Source organism: Podarcis cretensis, assembly GCF_951804945.1.
Source record: "Podarcis cretensis genome assembly, chromosome: 3".
Classification (NCBI taxonomy): Eukaryota; Metazoa; Chordata; class Lepidosauria; order Squamata; family Lacertidae; genus Podarcis; species Podarcis cretensis.
In genome coordinates this window covers 103,783,367-103,799,379 of record NC_137172.1, presented here as the reverse complement: position 1 = coordinate 103,799,379, position 16,013 = coordinate 103,783,367, and the positions used below count along the sequence as shown (strand labels likewise).

Sequence of the window (16,013 nt, the reverse complement as noted above, 5' to 3'; positions counted from 1 at the left end):
TAAACACTTGCTTTGCCTTTCGTAACAGTTTTCACCTACAATCAGCCAGTTAATTAAAATGGGAGTAGTTTTCTCATGCTTGTAGTGTATAATATGATGCAACTCAGTTTTGGGTAAATGTATGCAGGTGCACTGAAGACAAACATTTGTGCTCTTGGTATATTCAGCCCAAATCCTCCTATCATTGAGCATGAAGTCACTGCAGCTGCTAGCTAGAAAATACAGGAAAAGGTCAAATACACAGGACTTCCCTGCTGATGACAGACCCTCCAAGTGTCCCTGTTTTCCGGGGACACTCCCAGATTTATTTCAGCTGGGGCAACCCAGTCAGGTGGGTCGAGTGTAAATAAATTGTTGTTGTTGTTCAATAGAACTTCCCTATTTTCATCTGAGAAATATTGGAGGATATGTGAGCAGTCTGGAGGCCTGTGTCAGCTGCTTTTCTGAAGAGTAGATGAGGAAAAAAGGCAGGACCAGTTCCAGAATAAGACTGAGAAACTGAGCTCTGCCTTTTCTTTGCTCGTTTCTGTTCCACCTTCTCTGAAGATTTGCATCTAAGAGAAGATAAAGCTGCTGCTGCTGCTGAACAAGTCCAAGCAGTTTTGCCTGGCTGGTAAATCAGGGGGGTTTCCCTTGCCCACCCTTTTGCTGAGGGGGAGAAGGAAGTCCTCGCAAGGCCAGTGCTGAGTTACAGCCTTTTCACATTCCTGAAGCGTAGCTATTCTACTCTGTTACACAGCACAGCACAAAAGACCCTTGTGGAAAGTTTTAAAAATACCAAATATATGTATCCACACAGAGAAACAAATCCATCTGTGCTACAGTCACGCGGACACTGGGGGAAAAAACCTCTAGTCTATTAGTCCTCAATGCACAAGACACTTTTTATCCTATTATTTACTTTATTTATCTGCAAAATTCTGTAAGATTAGCCCATCTCAAATGGATTATTTTCTGCTCGCAGAATCTGACTCCCCATGCATGCAAGGCAAAATACAGCATCTGTGGGCTATGATACTGTTATAGAGCCTGTTCGGGAATATTAGAATTTAATAAACAGTAGTAATTAGGTAATATTGGGGATAGGAAGGGAAAATATAATCTGCAGAAATTGTGCCAGACAAAGAAGCACAACAGCTGCATTGGCTTCTGGCTCCTTTCTAGACACAATTCAAAATGCTGGTTACGACCTTGATGTGCTAAACGGCTCATGACTAGGTCACTAGAAGGACCATCTGAGCCTGTTTAAGGGCCCTGCTTGGGTCACACTAAAGGCCTTTCTAGCCCAGCATCCTGTCTCAGTGGCCAACCAAGGGCCAATGGGAAACCTGAAAGCAGGGCATGGAGACAACGGCCATCTCCCCATACTGGAGAGACAACTGGCTGGGACAAAAGAAAGGGCTTTCTGAGTGGCTGCATCCAAATTCTGGAATACATGAGGTTCCTTTCACATTCTCCCTTGCCACTTTCCATTGGTTGCTGAACACGTTCCTGTTCTCGCCCACTTCTACTGTGCTGGAAAAATGAAGTTTTCTATGGTGAACCCTATTTTAATATGTTGATGTTGTTCTTATGACTGTTGGAATACAGTGGTACCTCCGGTACTTAATTCGTTCCGGAGGTCCGTTCTTAACCTGAAACTGTTCTTAACCTGAAGCACCACTTTAGCTAATGGGGACTCCTGCTGCTGCCGTGCCGCTGGAGCCCAATTTCTGTTCTTATTCTGAAGCGAAGTTCTTAACCTGAAGCACTATTTCTGGGTTAGCGAAGTCTGTAACCTGAAGCGTACGTAACCTGAAGCGTATGTAACCCGAGGTACCACTGTATATAGTTGTTTTATTGTGGATGTCAAGGTTTTTTTAAAAAAATAAAAAAATAAAAAAATACTATTGTGAGCCATTCTGAGTAAAAGGAATGCATTAGATGGGAAGCTATAAATATTTGCACGAATAAATAAATAAATAAATAAATAAATAAGTAGCCGTGTCGTTTTGCAGTACAAAAGAAAACACACTCTTGTTGAATATTTTAATGCAAGCACTTTACATACTTTAAATCAATTTACCCCCATGCACAGAAACAACATCTGCTCAACATTCCGTGTTGTCACTTCTTGCTTTTTAATGAGAGGTAACAATCATTTAATTTACAGGCCCACTGGTTTTCAGCAGTCATAGTGACTTAAAAATCTGATGCAATGCTTCTTATTCACTCGCGAAAACTTCACGCACAGTTGCGACATATGCATCATCAGGGGGCGGTTTCCTTTGGCTTCCAGGCTGCAGGAATTTCTTTATAGTGGGAAGATTGCTTACCCTTGCTTTGAAAGCCTAGAGCAAAAGATGAACAAATAAAACAAAGAAGTTTCCCCCCCGTAAGCAACAGAATAGCTTCTTGAGCATAGAGCAACATCCTTTTAAAAGGATTTTTGAAAATACAAGCTGAAAGGAATTGCGTCAATATAAAGCAATCATCAGAAAGAGAGACTTGCCCTGCCCATAAAAAAAAAAGCTAATATCCACATGGTCTGGTTGCTGCTCCCCCCCTGAATGGATCCCAGTCTGTGGTGCCAACATCTAAATCTGGCAAAAAGGTCCACTTCTTTGATATGGAAACCAGATGCTGCAATCAGCTGCATAAGTGGAAGCCTCTGGGCACATTGCTGGAGCTATGTGGGAACTTCCCTAGGGTGTATCTTCCTGAGTACATGTTCCTGCTGCCACCCCCCCCCAAAAAAATTCACTTGTTCCCATTTGTCCTAAGGATGGGTGGGGATAACACTTGCCAGCAACCCACGCTACACCACTGGCACTTAGGGCTTGCCAGTCTGCCAAGAACAGTGTCAGAGAGCCACTGCGTCAAATTATCAGCAGGACTTGAGAAGTGTGGGGAGCGAAGGTGGGCATAGTGGTTTGGTTTCTCCCTTGGCTCGCTTCATCACATCAACACCACTGAGTTGACAGCTTTGAGGGTTGTTGTTGTTGTTTTAACAATCAAGCACTGTAAAAATCAATGAATCATGGTCACAGCACATTGCCTAAAGATTGCGGGGGTGAGGAAGAGGAGCAAAGAGAGGTCACTGTACCCTGCCCAGAGTCCTTCATCCAACATGCTGAGAGGGAGCAGGGAAGGAGCAGGAAGGGCCATAAATCCATGGTACAACCTCTGCTTTGTATGCAGAGGGTTCCAGGTTCAATCCCCAAGTGGGGCTCAGAGGTTCGCCTGTCTGAAATTATGGAGAATTGGCCAGTTGGCGTAGACAAAGCTGAGTTGGATGGACTGACAGTCTAGAAGGCAGCTTCCTGGAATCAGTTGCCCAGATAGCGAATCATTATAGTAATGACCCTTGTGTAAGGGTCAAGCTTTTGGTAAAGGCTGTTCTCCAACTGGAGCGCTCGCAGGCCAGCACTCCAGTTGGAAAACAGCCTTTACCAAAGGTGCCATGGGCTTTGAAGACACTCAAACTCAGGATGCAAGAGAGAAATGTGCTAAGAGGAAGGCACGCTTGGCAAATCCACACCGTGATCAACTCCCACCCAGAAACCAATGTCCCCATTGTGGAAGGACGTGTGGATCCAGAATTGGCCTCCACAGTCACTTACGGACTCATTGTTAAAACTGTGTTTATGGAAGACAATCTTACTCGGCTACGAGTGATCACCAAAGAGAGAAAGAAGAAAGAAAGAAGGGTCAAGTTTAGCCTTAGTTGAATTCTACACACGTCAATCCAGAGGTCAGAACCGACGCATTCTGAGACATGACAAGAGCAGAATTATGTGCAATGCGCTCGACCAACCGTTTACCTGCAGTTGAGGGAAGGGTGCAAGAACATCAGCTTTTAGCTCCTCTACCATTAAGATTGCTTCAAGCAGCTGTACGTCTGCCCAGCTGAGGCGATTGCCAACGAGAAACTCTTGTCCAGGCTGTTTCAGGGCCTAGAAAACAAAAATAAAGAATGTACTTTTAATTTTGCTGTAAACTGATAGTTTTGGGAATTTTGGGAAAGTGTGGCCGACTTCTATTCAAACGTCATATATGCTACGCAGAACTTGATAGCTTTTCCTCCCCACCCCTCTCCCTTACAGGCATATTTGGACCAGGTGAGACAGGCTCAAATAAGAGATAATGCAGGTGAACCCCCCCCCCCAGCTGTGAGGGAATCATCAGAATTTGCAGGGTAGAAGATTCCAGCCACCCATTCTCATTTTTGGCTCCCCCCCCCCAAAAAAAAACCCATGCACACCACGCTTTGCCCCTTCTCGGTGTTTCAATATGTTTTGTTTTTTTAAAAACTGCCTTTGTGTTCCCCCCCCCCCACCTAAAGAGCTTTCGTTTTTGTGAAAACCTCAGGGGTTCCCCAAAGCATGCTGATACCTCCCTCATATGTCTGCGTGATGCCATTTTGGCTGCGTAAAAACCAGCACTCAAAGAATTGAGATCACTATTAGTTTACAGGGAGACTTACTAGACAGAAGCGATGCCTGGTGGAACGGCCATCACTTGGCAGCCAAGGCTGAGAAAATCTGCCTGCTTGGACTTGAATGCCTGGAGGGAGAAATCTAGCCCTCTTCCTGCAATATTTATTCCCAGCTATGCAAATCTTTATCAAGTGATGAAGTTGAAAACAAAAAAGGGACAACCCTAGGCATCGATTTAGTCCAGCCATTGATTTGGTAACATAAAGTTGGACAAGGCACTGCAAATAAACTCTTGAAGACCAGGAAGGAGAGGGTAAGGACTGGTCATTGAAATACCCTGCCAGTTGGGAATTGTTGTCCAAAAGATCTAGAAGGCACAGGCTGGTCCTGGGTAATGTGTAACTCAGCTTTGGGTTCCCCATCCCTGATGTAGCTACGAATGGGAATCGTTGTTGTCATACCTTTTCGTAGACTGGGAAGTACCTGGTAGTGGCCTTTTCAAGAACAGAAGCAAGCTGCTTCTCCTTTTGCTCAGGTGGAGAGAAAGAATACACCAGAATCATGCCCATCAGGTCCATGGTTCCTTCCACATACATGTCAATGCTGTGAGGACAAGGCAGGCATGGATAAGGAAAAATAATATGCTAGATTGAACTTCTTGGGAAAATAGGAACATAAAAATGGGAGGTGGGTCTAGCTTATGTGGTCTGTTGACCTATCCTCATGCATTATTTCAATGCTTAGCGGTTATCTGAACCCCCTTAGAGAGAAAGAACTGGAAGTTTCTAAGTGGAATAAGCTGAACCTAGGAGCTATTTCAAGGAAGCTGCAGAAATAGCTGCTTAGGGAGCTGCTACTGGCTGGTGGAAAGGCTGTTTGCTTCCCTAGATATGTAAATAATGCCATTATTTACAAAGGCACCATAAGCCTCCAGGGTTCCCTCTCCGTCATCCTAAAAGAAGCTGAACCTCTAAATACTGCTCCTTGGCACTCTAAAGTGAGAGCACATAACAGTAGAATGTTAGGGTAAAAGCCAAGGTTGGTCATACATAGAAGAACAAGGAGAACATTGAAATCAGTGGCCTTTTGCTCATGGATTTCAGTGGGTCCATTCCGAGTGTGATCAACACTGGACATCACCCTTAAAATGTAACACACTGGATGAACACACATATGGGATGGGTGTTAGAACAAGTTAGACACCAAACCAGAAGCCAAACTCTTCCAGAATATCTTTTCCTTGGCCTCTCACAGCTTTTTTTCTCTTTCCTGGGCAATGCAAATTTGTGAGCATGTGCAAATACTGTTAACGCCACTGGAGTCTTTTAATGCAGCTATCAAGTACAGTTTGGTAAACCATGATACAGTACTGTGCTCTTTCTTTCAGGTTCTTCCCATGGAGGTTATATTTCCCCGCGATGTAGTTGAGGATGGCCTTGGTCTGGACCAGCTTCAGTCCATCCATCTCGACCAGAGGGACTTGATCAAACAGCAAGTATCCATCTTTAGGAAAGCAAAGGAAAAAAGCAAAAGCAAAGTCATTCATCTTTCCAAAATAGTTATTCTGTGAGATTAAGGAAATGTGGCAAGATTCCTCCACAGTGAAGCACTTTCAAAGCTAGCGTGTGGCCTCCCCTTCTGCCAGAAGGCAAACAGCCAAGAGAAATTTCAATCGACAATACTATCATTTAGTAACGTATCTCATGCCTGGAATGTGTGTGCAACCTTCCAAATAGACTGGAGGCTCTTCCGGTGTCAGAGAAAAAAAGCTGACTTCTCCCTGCTATTGTGACTAATGAGTCCAACATTCGACTCACTGAATAAGCTCTCCTACCTTTCACAGATACCACCTGTGTGAGTGTCTAACGCAAGATTGCATCAAGCTCACAACCTGAGATAGAAAAAACAACCAATACTTTACACAGTTTGCAGAGTTGGGGGAAATCAGCTCAGCATAGCAGAAAGTGCTTTGCTAGGGCTCCTATGTTAGGTCTGCAGAGAGACCAGCCCCTTTTGGCTTTGTAGAAGAAACTAGTGGGTTAAACCACAGAGCCTAGGGCTTGCTAATCAGAAGGTTGGCGGTTCGAATCCCCGTGACAGGGTGAGCTCCCGTTGCTCGGTCCCAGCTCCTGCCAACCTAGCAGTTCAAAAGCACGTTAAAGTGCAAGTGATAAATAGGTACCACTCCGGCGGGAAGGTAAACGGCGTTTCCGTGTGCTGCTCTGTTTTGCCAGAAGCAGCTTAGTCATGCTGGCCACATGACCTGGAAGCTGTATGCCGGCTCCCTCGGCCAATAAAGTGCTGAGATGAGTGCCGCAACCCCAGAGTCGGTTACGACTGGACCTAATGGTCAGGGGTCCCTTTATCTTTACCTAATAGCACTAAGAACTGGTATCAGCTTTTTGCTTATTTTCTTCTCTGTCCAACACCTTTTTACTTTTGTGTCACATCTTTTAGACTGTTAGCCTGAGAGCAGGAATTGTCTTGTTTATTTTCAAGATCTGTAAACCACTCTGGGAACCTTTTTGGCTAAACAATGCTTAAAATAATTGAAAGGATTCGAAAACATTGTTAAGCAGTAAATTTTCTAACCCAGGCCCTGTTTTGCATATGATTCAAACCTCCAGCTTCCCATGGGTTCTGCAGCATTCCAAGAATCAACCACACCTTTAAATCTGGACAGATTTCTACATGCTCAGGCCATTTGAATGTCAGATCCTGGGGCCAGTTTATAATCTACCACCCCCAAAGAATTCACCAAGCAAAATAAAGCTAATTGTTCCAAGGAGGCATGTTACAATATTCTATCCCACAGCCCAGGTACTCAAGCCCATTTAAAACTGCCTTCAAGGAAGAGCTTGTGGATTGCAGCCTGGATTATGTAACATGCAATAAAATTAGAAAGATCTTTTGCACTGAGGAATATTACACATTTTGGGGAGAATATTAATTATGTTTCCCCCGTCCAGATCTCCAACATTTTTTTTTCCATTTTCTGTTGCATGAGATTTTTCAATTGTTCTTATACGTTCTTTCAACGCTGATTTCAAATCTGAAACCGATTTTCACGTACATGCTATAGTTATCTTCCAGTTTCCAACTTTTGCCGATATGTCATATTTACACTGGGGATAAGTGGACACTGACACGTCGTTCTACCCTAACCACATGGTAATTATTGTTTTGCAAGCTCAAATTTTCTTTATTTGTATAGTTTTGTAACCTTAATATTTGTATTTTTCAGATCGGGCCATGGCTTCTTCAAGTAGACAAAAATGTGTAAACAAGCCTGATGCCTACCAATATATTCCTACCAATATAGATTTTACATTTTATATTTTATATGTGGGACATTCAGGAGCAGAAGAGGCAACAGCATGACTTGTGCTTTATGTGTGAAAACACCCTTGGCTGGACAAAAGAAAGATTCTGCTTCTTTTGCTGCTTCTTGCATGTGGGCATTCCACTTTTGCCTTTGGTAAACATTTTGTGGTTTCAGAAAAACATGCAAAACCTGTTTGACCAGAGGTAACAATAGTGGGACAAAAGAAGTGTGTGTGTGCAGACCCATGGATGCTGAGGTCTCTCTCAAACTACCTTCAGCTCTCAAAAAAACTCAACAACTGTCTAGCTAGCCCAAGAGTTCAGCCACATACCTACTTCTAGCTGAAATAAAAATAGTGACATAAGAGTCAAACAGTTGTGAGAAACAACAGCAATCTCTGTGCATTCCTCACTGCATGTTATCTATAGATGAATGTTCTCATGAAACATTGTCTGCACCTACAGCACCAACATTCAATATAAAAACTCAGATGCATGCATGAGTTGCCCACAGTAAGGAAAATAAGCAATGCAAGGTGCCAGGAAACAACCATCCATGGTAGCTTTTGCTGCTCATGTACCCTTTGTCAGCATGTCATCTGGAAAGTCAGTTGAACTCCACTAATCTCTCCAAGGACAATCTTGTAGTTTGGCCATCTAGCTAAATCTGAGCAAACAATCCACTTAACAACCTAGATTTAAGCCATTTATAACCTGGAAGATTTAAGCTTATTCTTAGTGGTTTAACTGATCATAGCTGCACCACATATGCTGATAAAGACTTAGCATTGATAGCGCAGTTACAATCAATTTAACCCCCTTGTCAACAGCCTTAAATCCAGGTTATAAGTAAAGCTTCAGGCATTTGCTCAGATTTAGTTGGACATGCAAGCCACCTGCAAGGTTATCCTTAAACAAATGAATGGAGTTTGACTGTCGTTTCAGATGGCATATTTGTTAAACATGTCAAATGGTATTTTCAGATTTTGGAGAAAAAGATACATGGGTAGCAAAAAGCTGTTCACTTATCTGGGCATAAGCCCCACTGAATTTAGTGGGGTTCCGCTCTGAATAGGCATATATGGGTTTGCACCTATATATGTGAGTTTTACCTTTGATTAACTCAAATATTGGTGAGTTTTACCTTTGATTAACTTCAAATACTGTTCTCTTGTTTTCAAAAACGTTTCTTCAAACTGGAAAAAGACAGAAAAACAGATCAAGTTATTTTCATTCCTATGTCATGCCAGTTTTTTTCATTGCATAAAGGTACTGCATTGGCTCTTCTGTAGATACAGAAATAGCTAAGAGTGTGAGCTGTGAATTGTGAAATCTCCTGTTCAAAGCTCAGAGCACACAATAGTGCAAATTTCACAAGCAATCTGGTGTAAGGGGAGTTTTCCAAACATAAGCAACCAACCTCTACTCCAGCTGCTGCTAAGAGCCATCTGATGGACTCCATTCTTCCCCTGCCTTCAAAATACGTCAGTTTTGGTTTCCCAGACATATTTCCAAGCTGCTGGTTTCCGGATGAATGCCATTTAATGGGAAGAAGAAAAAGTTTAATTAACTAAATTGTGTACACAACCATGCAGGTATGATTTTGCTGAAAAGTTTGATTAGGTGGAGCAAAACGAAAAGAATATTTATTATGCACAGATGGAAAGGCTAAGTATTCTTGTGGTTACAACAGGAAAAGGACACGGAAGGATTGTCTGATTTCCCAGGACTATAGTCCCAAGGACATTTAAATGGAGAACACTGTGTTCCAGTGTACACGGTTAAACACACATCTGAATTCAAACATGCTTAGGTTCATGGTGATTTACGTGGTGTTTAGTTTTCTCATCCCCTTCAGCTGTGCATGCCTCCCATTATTCCCACCCAACCTTTCCCCTCCACTCAGTCAATGCCTTGAGTGAACTCAGGTTTTTTTAGCAGGTTGGAGGGGGTTATTCCAGTACCCCCAAGCTGTGGCATACTGAGGGTATAGCTACACAAAGCAGAGGAAAGCAAGGTCCAGTTACTTGATGTTTGTTTTCAGATATAAAAACCTGAATGCAAAATTCAGATGCCTAAAATTAGTGCCTCTGAATAGTGCGTGTTTCAAGTTACCATTTCCTTGTGCACATCATAGCCTTTACCAGCTGAGACTGGTTCAACAGTGACAGCCCTTCCTGGACTGGGAAAGTCTTGCCACAGTAGTTAATGCGCCGGTTATTTCAAGGCTGGATTACTGCAATGTGCTCTATGTGGAGCTTCCCTCACACTTGATCCAGAAGCTGGAGTTAGTGAAGAATGCTGCAGCATGATTGCTGACAGGAAGGAGGCCTTGTGAGCACATAACACCTGCCCTCAGATATCTGCACTCGTTGCCAATTTGCAACTGGGCCAGGTTCAAGGTGTTACTATTAGTATACAAAGCCCTTAACAACTTAGGACCAGTTTACTTACAAGATCGCCTTACTCAACAAGTGCCCACTCAAGCACTATTACAGGTGCCACACAATACTCCTTCTGCATTTGTAAGAACTTGGTAATATTTTAGGAACAACTACACTTTGGAACTCCCTGTCTATTGAGTTCAAGCAGACACCTTTATTGTACACTTTTCAGTGCCTGCTAAAAGCATTCTTGTTTAGACAAGCCTACCCAGGAACACGGGTGGCACTGTGGGTTAAACCACAGAGCCTAGGACTTGCCGATCAGAAGGTTGGCGGTTCAAATCCCCACGACAGGGTGAGCTCCCGTTGCTCAGTCCCTGCTCCTGCCAACCTAGCAGTTCAAAAGCACCTCAAAGTGCAAGTAGATAAATAGGTACCACTCCGGTGGGAAGGTAAACGGCGTTTCTGTGCGCTGCTCTGGTTCGCCAGAAGCGGCTTAGTCATGCTGGCTACATGACCCGGAAGCTGTACGCTGGCTCCCTCGGCCAATAAAGCAAGATGAGCGCCGCAACCCCAGAGTCGGTCACGACTGGACCTAATGGTCAGGGGTCCTTTTACCTTTACTCAGATGCTTAGCAAGTTGAGATAATTCCAATCCATTTTAGTAGTTTAACTTTTGTAGGATTTAAAGTACAGCTGTAATTTTTTCCTTGATATTCTTGTTCTTTTTTTCTTGTAAACAATTTCCTGTAAACAATTTTTTTACAATCAAATGGTGTATAAATTTTATGGAATAAATAATATCTTATATTGGTGCCCAAGCGCAAAATTTCAAAAGGCATTAGCCATAATAACCTACAAACTCATCAGCGTTGAAATGGGCTCCATAGGTAGATATTGTTGGGTCTGAAATTGTGGCATGGTTTTCTGTCACATTTATTATAATTCAATCCCTTGTTTATATTCTTTATGCTAACGATGCTCACAAATTTATGGAAAGAACTAGAATTGTATGGATTAGATCTGTTCTTCCCACATGTTTCGGACAATGACTCTGATCAGATCCAGTCAGCATGAAAAAAAGGCCAGGGATGATGGAATTGGAGTCAAACAATATCTGGAGGGCGTCGGATTGGTGAAGGCTGGTTCAGATTAGACAGTGGCGTAGTGTGGGGGGTGCAGGGGGGGCCAGCCGCACCGGGTGCAACATTGGGGGGGGGGCGCTCGCACTCGCAGCTCTCTGCCCCTACCTGGCTCACTCACTCTCTCTCACTGCAGTGCTGGCTGTGCGAATCTGATCCGAGCTGCCGGGTCGCCGCCCACTGTGGAGGGGGAGGGTGCCAGGCGTGCGGTGCGGTGCGGAGTGGAGCGGAGAGAGAGCGAGGGAGGGACTATCTGGGGGAGGGACAGTGCAGCGGCCGCCCAGCGCAGCGCTGAGCGTGGGAGAGAACAACACCCGACCAGCCCAGGCAGCAGCAAGAAGAAGCTGGCAGCGGCGGCAGGTTAGGGGTTAGGGGCGCAAATTACTTGCCTTGCCCCGGGTTAGGGGGTGCAAATTACTTGCCTTGCCCCGGGTGCTGACAACCCACGCTATGCCGCTGAGATTAGAGCAGGGGTCAGCAAACGTTTTCAGCAGGGGGCCTGTCCACTGTCACTCAGACCTTGTGGGGGGCTGGACTATATTTTGAAAAATAAAATAAAATTCAAGAAATTCCTATGCCCCACAAATAACCCAGAGATGCATTTTGAATAAAAGGACACATTCTACTCATGTAAAAACATGCTGATTCCTGGATCATCCGCAGGCTGGATTTAGAAGGCGACTGGGCCGGATCCGGGTCCCAGGCCTTAGTTTGCCTACCCATGGATTAGAGGTTCTAAATTATCATAAGTAGGTCAGGACGGAACTTGATCTCCATTCAGACAGCAATTTATTATGTTTCCCCATCATTTCCTTACCTGATAACTTCCACATTTTACATTATCGTTCACAGGGCGTAAAGGCGTAAAGTTCAGTGCTCACTTCTGTGTTATTTTCTTCCAGAAACAAACCATTTACAACCCTGTTGACTCAGAAAATTGCTGGAGTTTTGTGTTGTAATTTCATGGGATGAAATTTGAGGCAGTATTCTGGGATACAGTTGTCCCCCGCCCAGTGGCGTAGCGTGGGGGGTGCAGGGGGGGCCGGCCGCACCGGCCGCAACATCTGGGGGTTAGGGTTAGGGGGCGCAAATCCACAGGTTAGGGGGTGCAAATTACTTGCCTTGCCCCGGGTGCTGACAACCCACGCTACGCCACTGCCCCCGCCCCATTTAAAATTTAATGGTGGTATCTTAATCAAAAAGCCAGTTGCGCAACACAATAGGTAAGGTAAAGGTAAAGGGACCCCTGACCATTAGGTCCAGTCGTGACCGACTCTGGGGTTGCGGCGCTCATCTTGCTTTATTGGCCGAGGGAGCCGGCGTTCAGCTTCCGGGTCATGTGACCAGCATGACTAAGCCGCTTCTGGTGAACCAGAGCAGTGCACGGAAACGCCGTTTACCTTCCTGCCGGAGCGGTACCTATTTATCTACTTGCACTTTGACGTGCTTTCGAGCTGCTAGGTTGGCATGAGCAGGGACTGAGCAACAGGAGCTCACCTCGGCAAGCCCTAGGCTCTGTGGTTTAACCCACAGCGCCACCCGCGTCCAACACAATAGGTAATGCAGTATAAATGGAACCTTAGAATTTGGGAGAGGAGTGTTAGCCTTATAATCAGGAAAACAAATGCAGCATTCCCCACATCTGACTGCACCCTCAGTTGAGTCCCCATCCCACTAAACCAAGTTCAAACGACAAAGAAACAACAAACCATTGTTTACTGGCTCGAGAATGAGCAGTGTGCATGTGCAATGTGCATTTCCTCCTCCCTTCCTCTCTTCACATGTTTGCCTTCAGTGCTTATATATTGACAGGTTAAACAACGTTCCCTTGGTGTCTGAGCTGGGAAACTCTGCTTTAAACGCTGCTTACAAACACAATATGACTAGGGTGGTTTCTCAGCTCAATATCATTATGTCTAAGCCACATCATCTTGCTTTTTATACCTGACACAAAGGAGAACACTGGAGGGAGAAAAGAACAGCGGCTTTGGAGTTACTATGAAGCAAGTCAACCGAGGCTGAGTCACAGGTATTAATGCTCAAAGGCTGATGAAAACTTAATCTAAAGCAAACACCAAGATTTCCAATGCTCTCAAAAATGAATGAACGAGATCACTGTTCTGCAAACATGTCACAGTTCAAAAGCTTTTACCAGCTCTACATGCCCAGGCAGCGCATCGTTTAAGACTGGAATGAAATCCACAGCACAACAGGAAGGTTAAATGTAATTGTAAGTGAAAAAGCAATGCAAACAGTCCCCCTGCAGGCAGTTTAGGACTTGTTAAGGTCCAAATCCAGTACAGCAGCTGCAAAATTGTGAGCATTGTCATTCCTTTACATGTAAAGTTTGTTTCATTGAGGTCATCTAGTTATTTCAACTTAAAGAAATACTCCCTCGCCTTTAGCTGTTTTCACATGCTGATGCTTTCTTGGCAGATCATGAGATTCAGAGGTTTGCAGCTGGACCCAGATGGGTGGTTGGGTGGACCATGAAAATTTGCAGCTGGGGCCAACTGAAAGGAGGAAAGGGTATTGCTTTGAGGGGTGAGCCAAGTTGTTCTTGGGGGGGTCATGAGCTGTTTTGGCTTGCATTAAAAATTCCAAAACTGCACATGTTCCATTCTTGTATTATCTGCATTTAACAGTACAGTGGTACCTCGGGTTACATACGCTTCAGGTTACATACGCTTCAGGTTACAGACTCCGTTAACCCAGAAATATTGCTTCAGGTTAAGAATTTTGCTTCAGGATAAGAACAGAAATCGGGCTCTGGCGGCGCGGCAGCAGCAGGAGGCCCCATTAGCTAAAGTGCTGCTTCAGGTTAAGAACAGTTTCAGGTTAAGTACGGACCTCTGGAACGAATTAAGTGCTTAATCCAAAGTACCACTGTATGCAGAAAATAAACATATTCTTTCTTATTTATTTATTGCAAGCTGTACAGACATCAAATCAACAGGTGTTGTTGTATGCATAAAGCAATCCTAAATTTAAGGACATTTTGCAATAGTTTTAAAATAATGGTGCATAATAATATTAAAATGGTGACATGGGAACTCAATCCTATGCATGTTTCCCTGGAAGCAAGTCCCATGAAACTCAGTGTCACTCACTTCCAGGAAAGTGTGCTTAGGGATTCCTGTCTTATGCAGCCAAGTCCTATTCAGAAACAAGTGCCACAGAATTCAATGGTGCTTATTCCCAGAAAAGTATGTTGTGGGTTTTTTACAGCCTTTATTTCGCCCCCATAAAATGATGGTAAAGGTAAAGGGACCTCTGACTATTAGGTCCAGTCGTGACCGACTCTGGGGTTGCGACGCTCATCTTGCCTTACTGGCCGAGGGAGCCGGCGTACAGCTTCTGGGTCATGTGGCCATCATGACTAAGCTGCTTCTGGCGAACCAGAGCAGTGCATGGAAACGCCGTTTACCTTCCCGCTGGAGCGGTACCTATTTATCTACTTGCACCCGGAGGTGCTTTCGAACTGCTAGGTTGGCAGAAGCAGGGACCGAGCAACAGGAGCTCACCCTGTCGCGGGGATTCGAACTGCTGACCTTCTGATCAGCAAGTCCTAGGCTCTGTGGTTTAACCCACAGCGCCACCGGCGTCCCTTAAAATGATTGTAGTCTGTTCCAAACTGGCTTTTTTCAGCAATGTCTTTCTTCTATAAGAGCTCCAACAATGTTTCCACTCCCTCCAGCAACAGAAAACCATATGAAATCCCCCTTCACACACCAAGAGAGAACATTCCTCTCTGACCTGTGGCTTTGCTTCAAAGCAAAACATGCCATTCTGAATCACATTTCATGCCCAAGCCCCTTCTCTTTGCTTTCATCCAGCTGAATTTCAACCACTCTTTATCTTCCCTTCCTCTCCCTCATCCTGTGCTTTCACTCTTTGCCCTGGCTAATCCGCCCCATGCTTTATTTCCACTTGCCCTGCTTTCTTAGATTAAAATACAATTAATTCTCCCCTCTTTCCTTGTGTCAAAGTTCTGCAAACGCACTTCAAAGTCAGCAAACTGCAAAAAAATCATTGCATTGCTCCAAGTAGCTTTTTGAAGTTAATATTTAACTCGTAACCCACACAGCAGATAATTTAAAGTATCTTAAACTGCAATCCTATATCCACACTGGGTTCCATTGGCTGCAATGGAGCTTACTTTGCGGTAGACCTGTATAGAACTGCACATGCTAAGGTTGAAAAAGTCACTTACTTCAAACATCCAGTACTAACCTTTTGCAAAGACTTGCTTTATCCGATCTCTTTCTCCACACAGAAAGAAATTGTGCCTTAAAAAGTCCTACAGCCTAGGAAATTCCAGCTACTCTGGTGAAGTCTCTTTCCACTCTTACCATTCAATTTTAAAATGCCAAAGCTACACCTTCTATACTATTATCAGACTGAAAGGACCTGTGGCTTCCTGCCAGGTATAAATATGGTGCCAGACGCTTCCTGCTGCGTCATGCGTGAAACACCCTTCATGTTCTCTTCACCCAAATCCCTGATGACAGGCATGGGTTGTTGTTTTAAAAAAAATAATAATGCTCAGATCATTTATTTTCACATGAAAAGCACATGATTTGTTCCATTGCTGCACTGACCACAATATTATATCACAGGATTACGCCCTGTTACTATTTTCGTATGGGGTAGAAAACGACACCAATGAAATTATGGGAAAAGTACTTACATTGACATCTGAAAATACCCTCTTAGGAGTGGCAAAGAGGAACAGCTCTTGTTCA

General features: G+C 44.2%; 1 protein-coding gene across 1 annotated transcript; it reads right to left on the bottom strand.

Moving 5' to 3' along the window:
* Nucleotides 1-2,014: 2,014 nt before the first annotated feature.
* Nucleotides 2,015-15,755, bottom strand: LOC307212609 (glutathione S-transferase A4-like). The gene is made up of 7 exons (XM_079970137.1): nucleotides 15,503-15,755; nucleotides 9,163-9,270; nucleotides 8,887-8,938; nucleotides 5,789-5,921; nucleotides 4,880-5,021; nucleotides 3,804-3,935; nucleotides 2,015-2,330 (listed from the first exon to the last, which is right to left on the bottom strand). Exons 2-7 carry the CDS (start codon nucleotides 9,247-9,249, stop codon nucleotides 2,205-2,207), a joined length of 672 nt encoding a protein of 223 aa, XP_079826263.1. The 5' UTR covers nucleotides 9,250-9,270; nucleotides 15,503-15,755; the 3' UTR covers nucleotides 2,015-2,204.
* Nucleotides 15,756-16,013: the final 258 nt, after the last annotated feature.

Bases quoted from the DNA above. Each gene is read 5' to 3' on its own strand.
- LOC307212609 (XM_079970137.1), bottom strand. From the start codon at position 9,249: ATGTCTGGGAAACCAAAACTGACGTATTTTGAAGGCAGGGGAAGAATG. The intron at 5,922-8,886 runs GTAAAACTCACC...GCTTTCCTAAAG, and splicing joins GTATTTGAAGTTAATCAAAG to ATGGATACTTGCTGTTTGAT. The intron at 5,022-5,788 runs GTACTGTATCAT...TTGTCCTCACAG, and splicing joins AACCTGAAAGAAAGAGCACA to CATTGACATGTATGTGGAAG.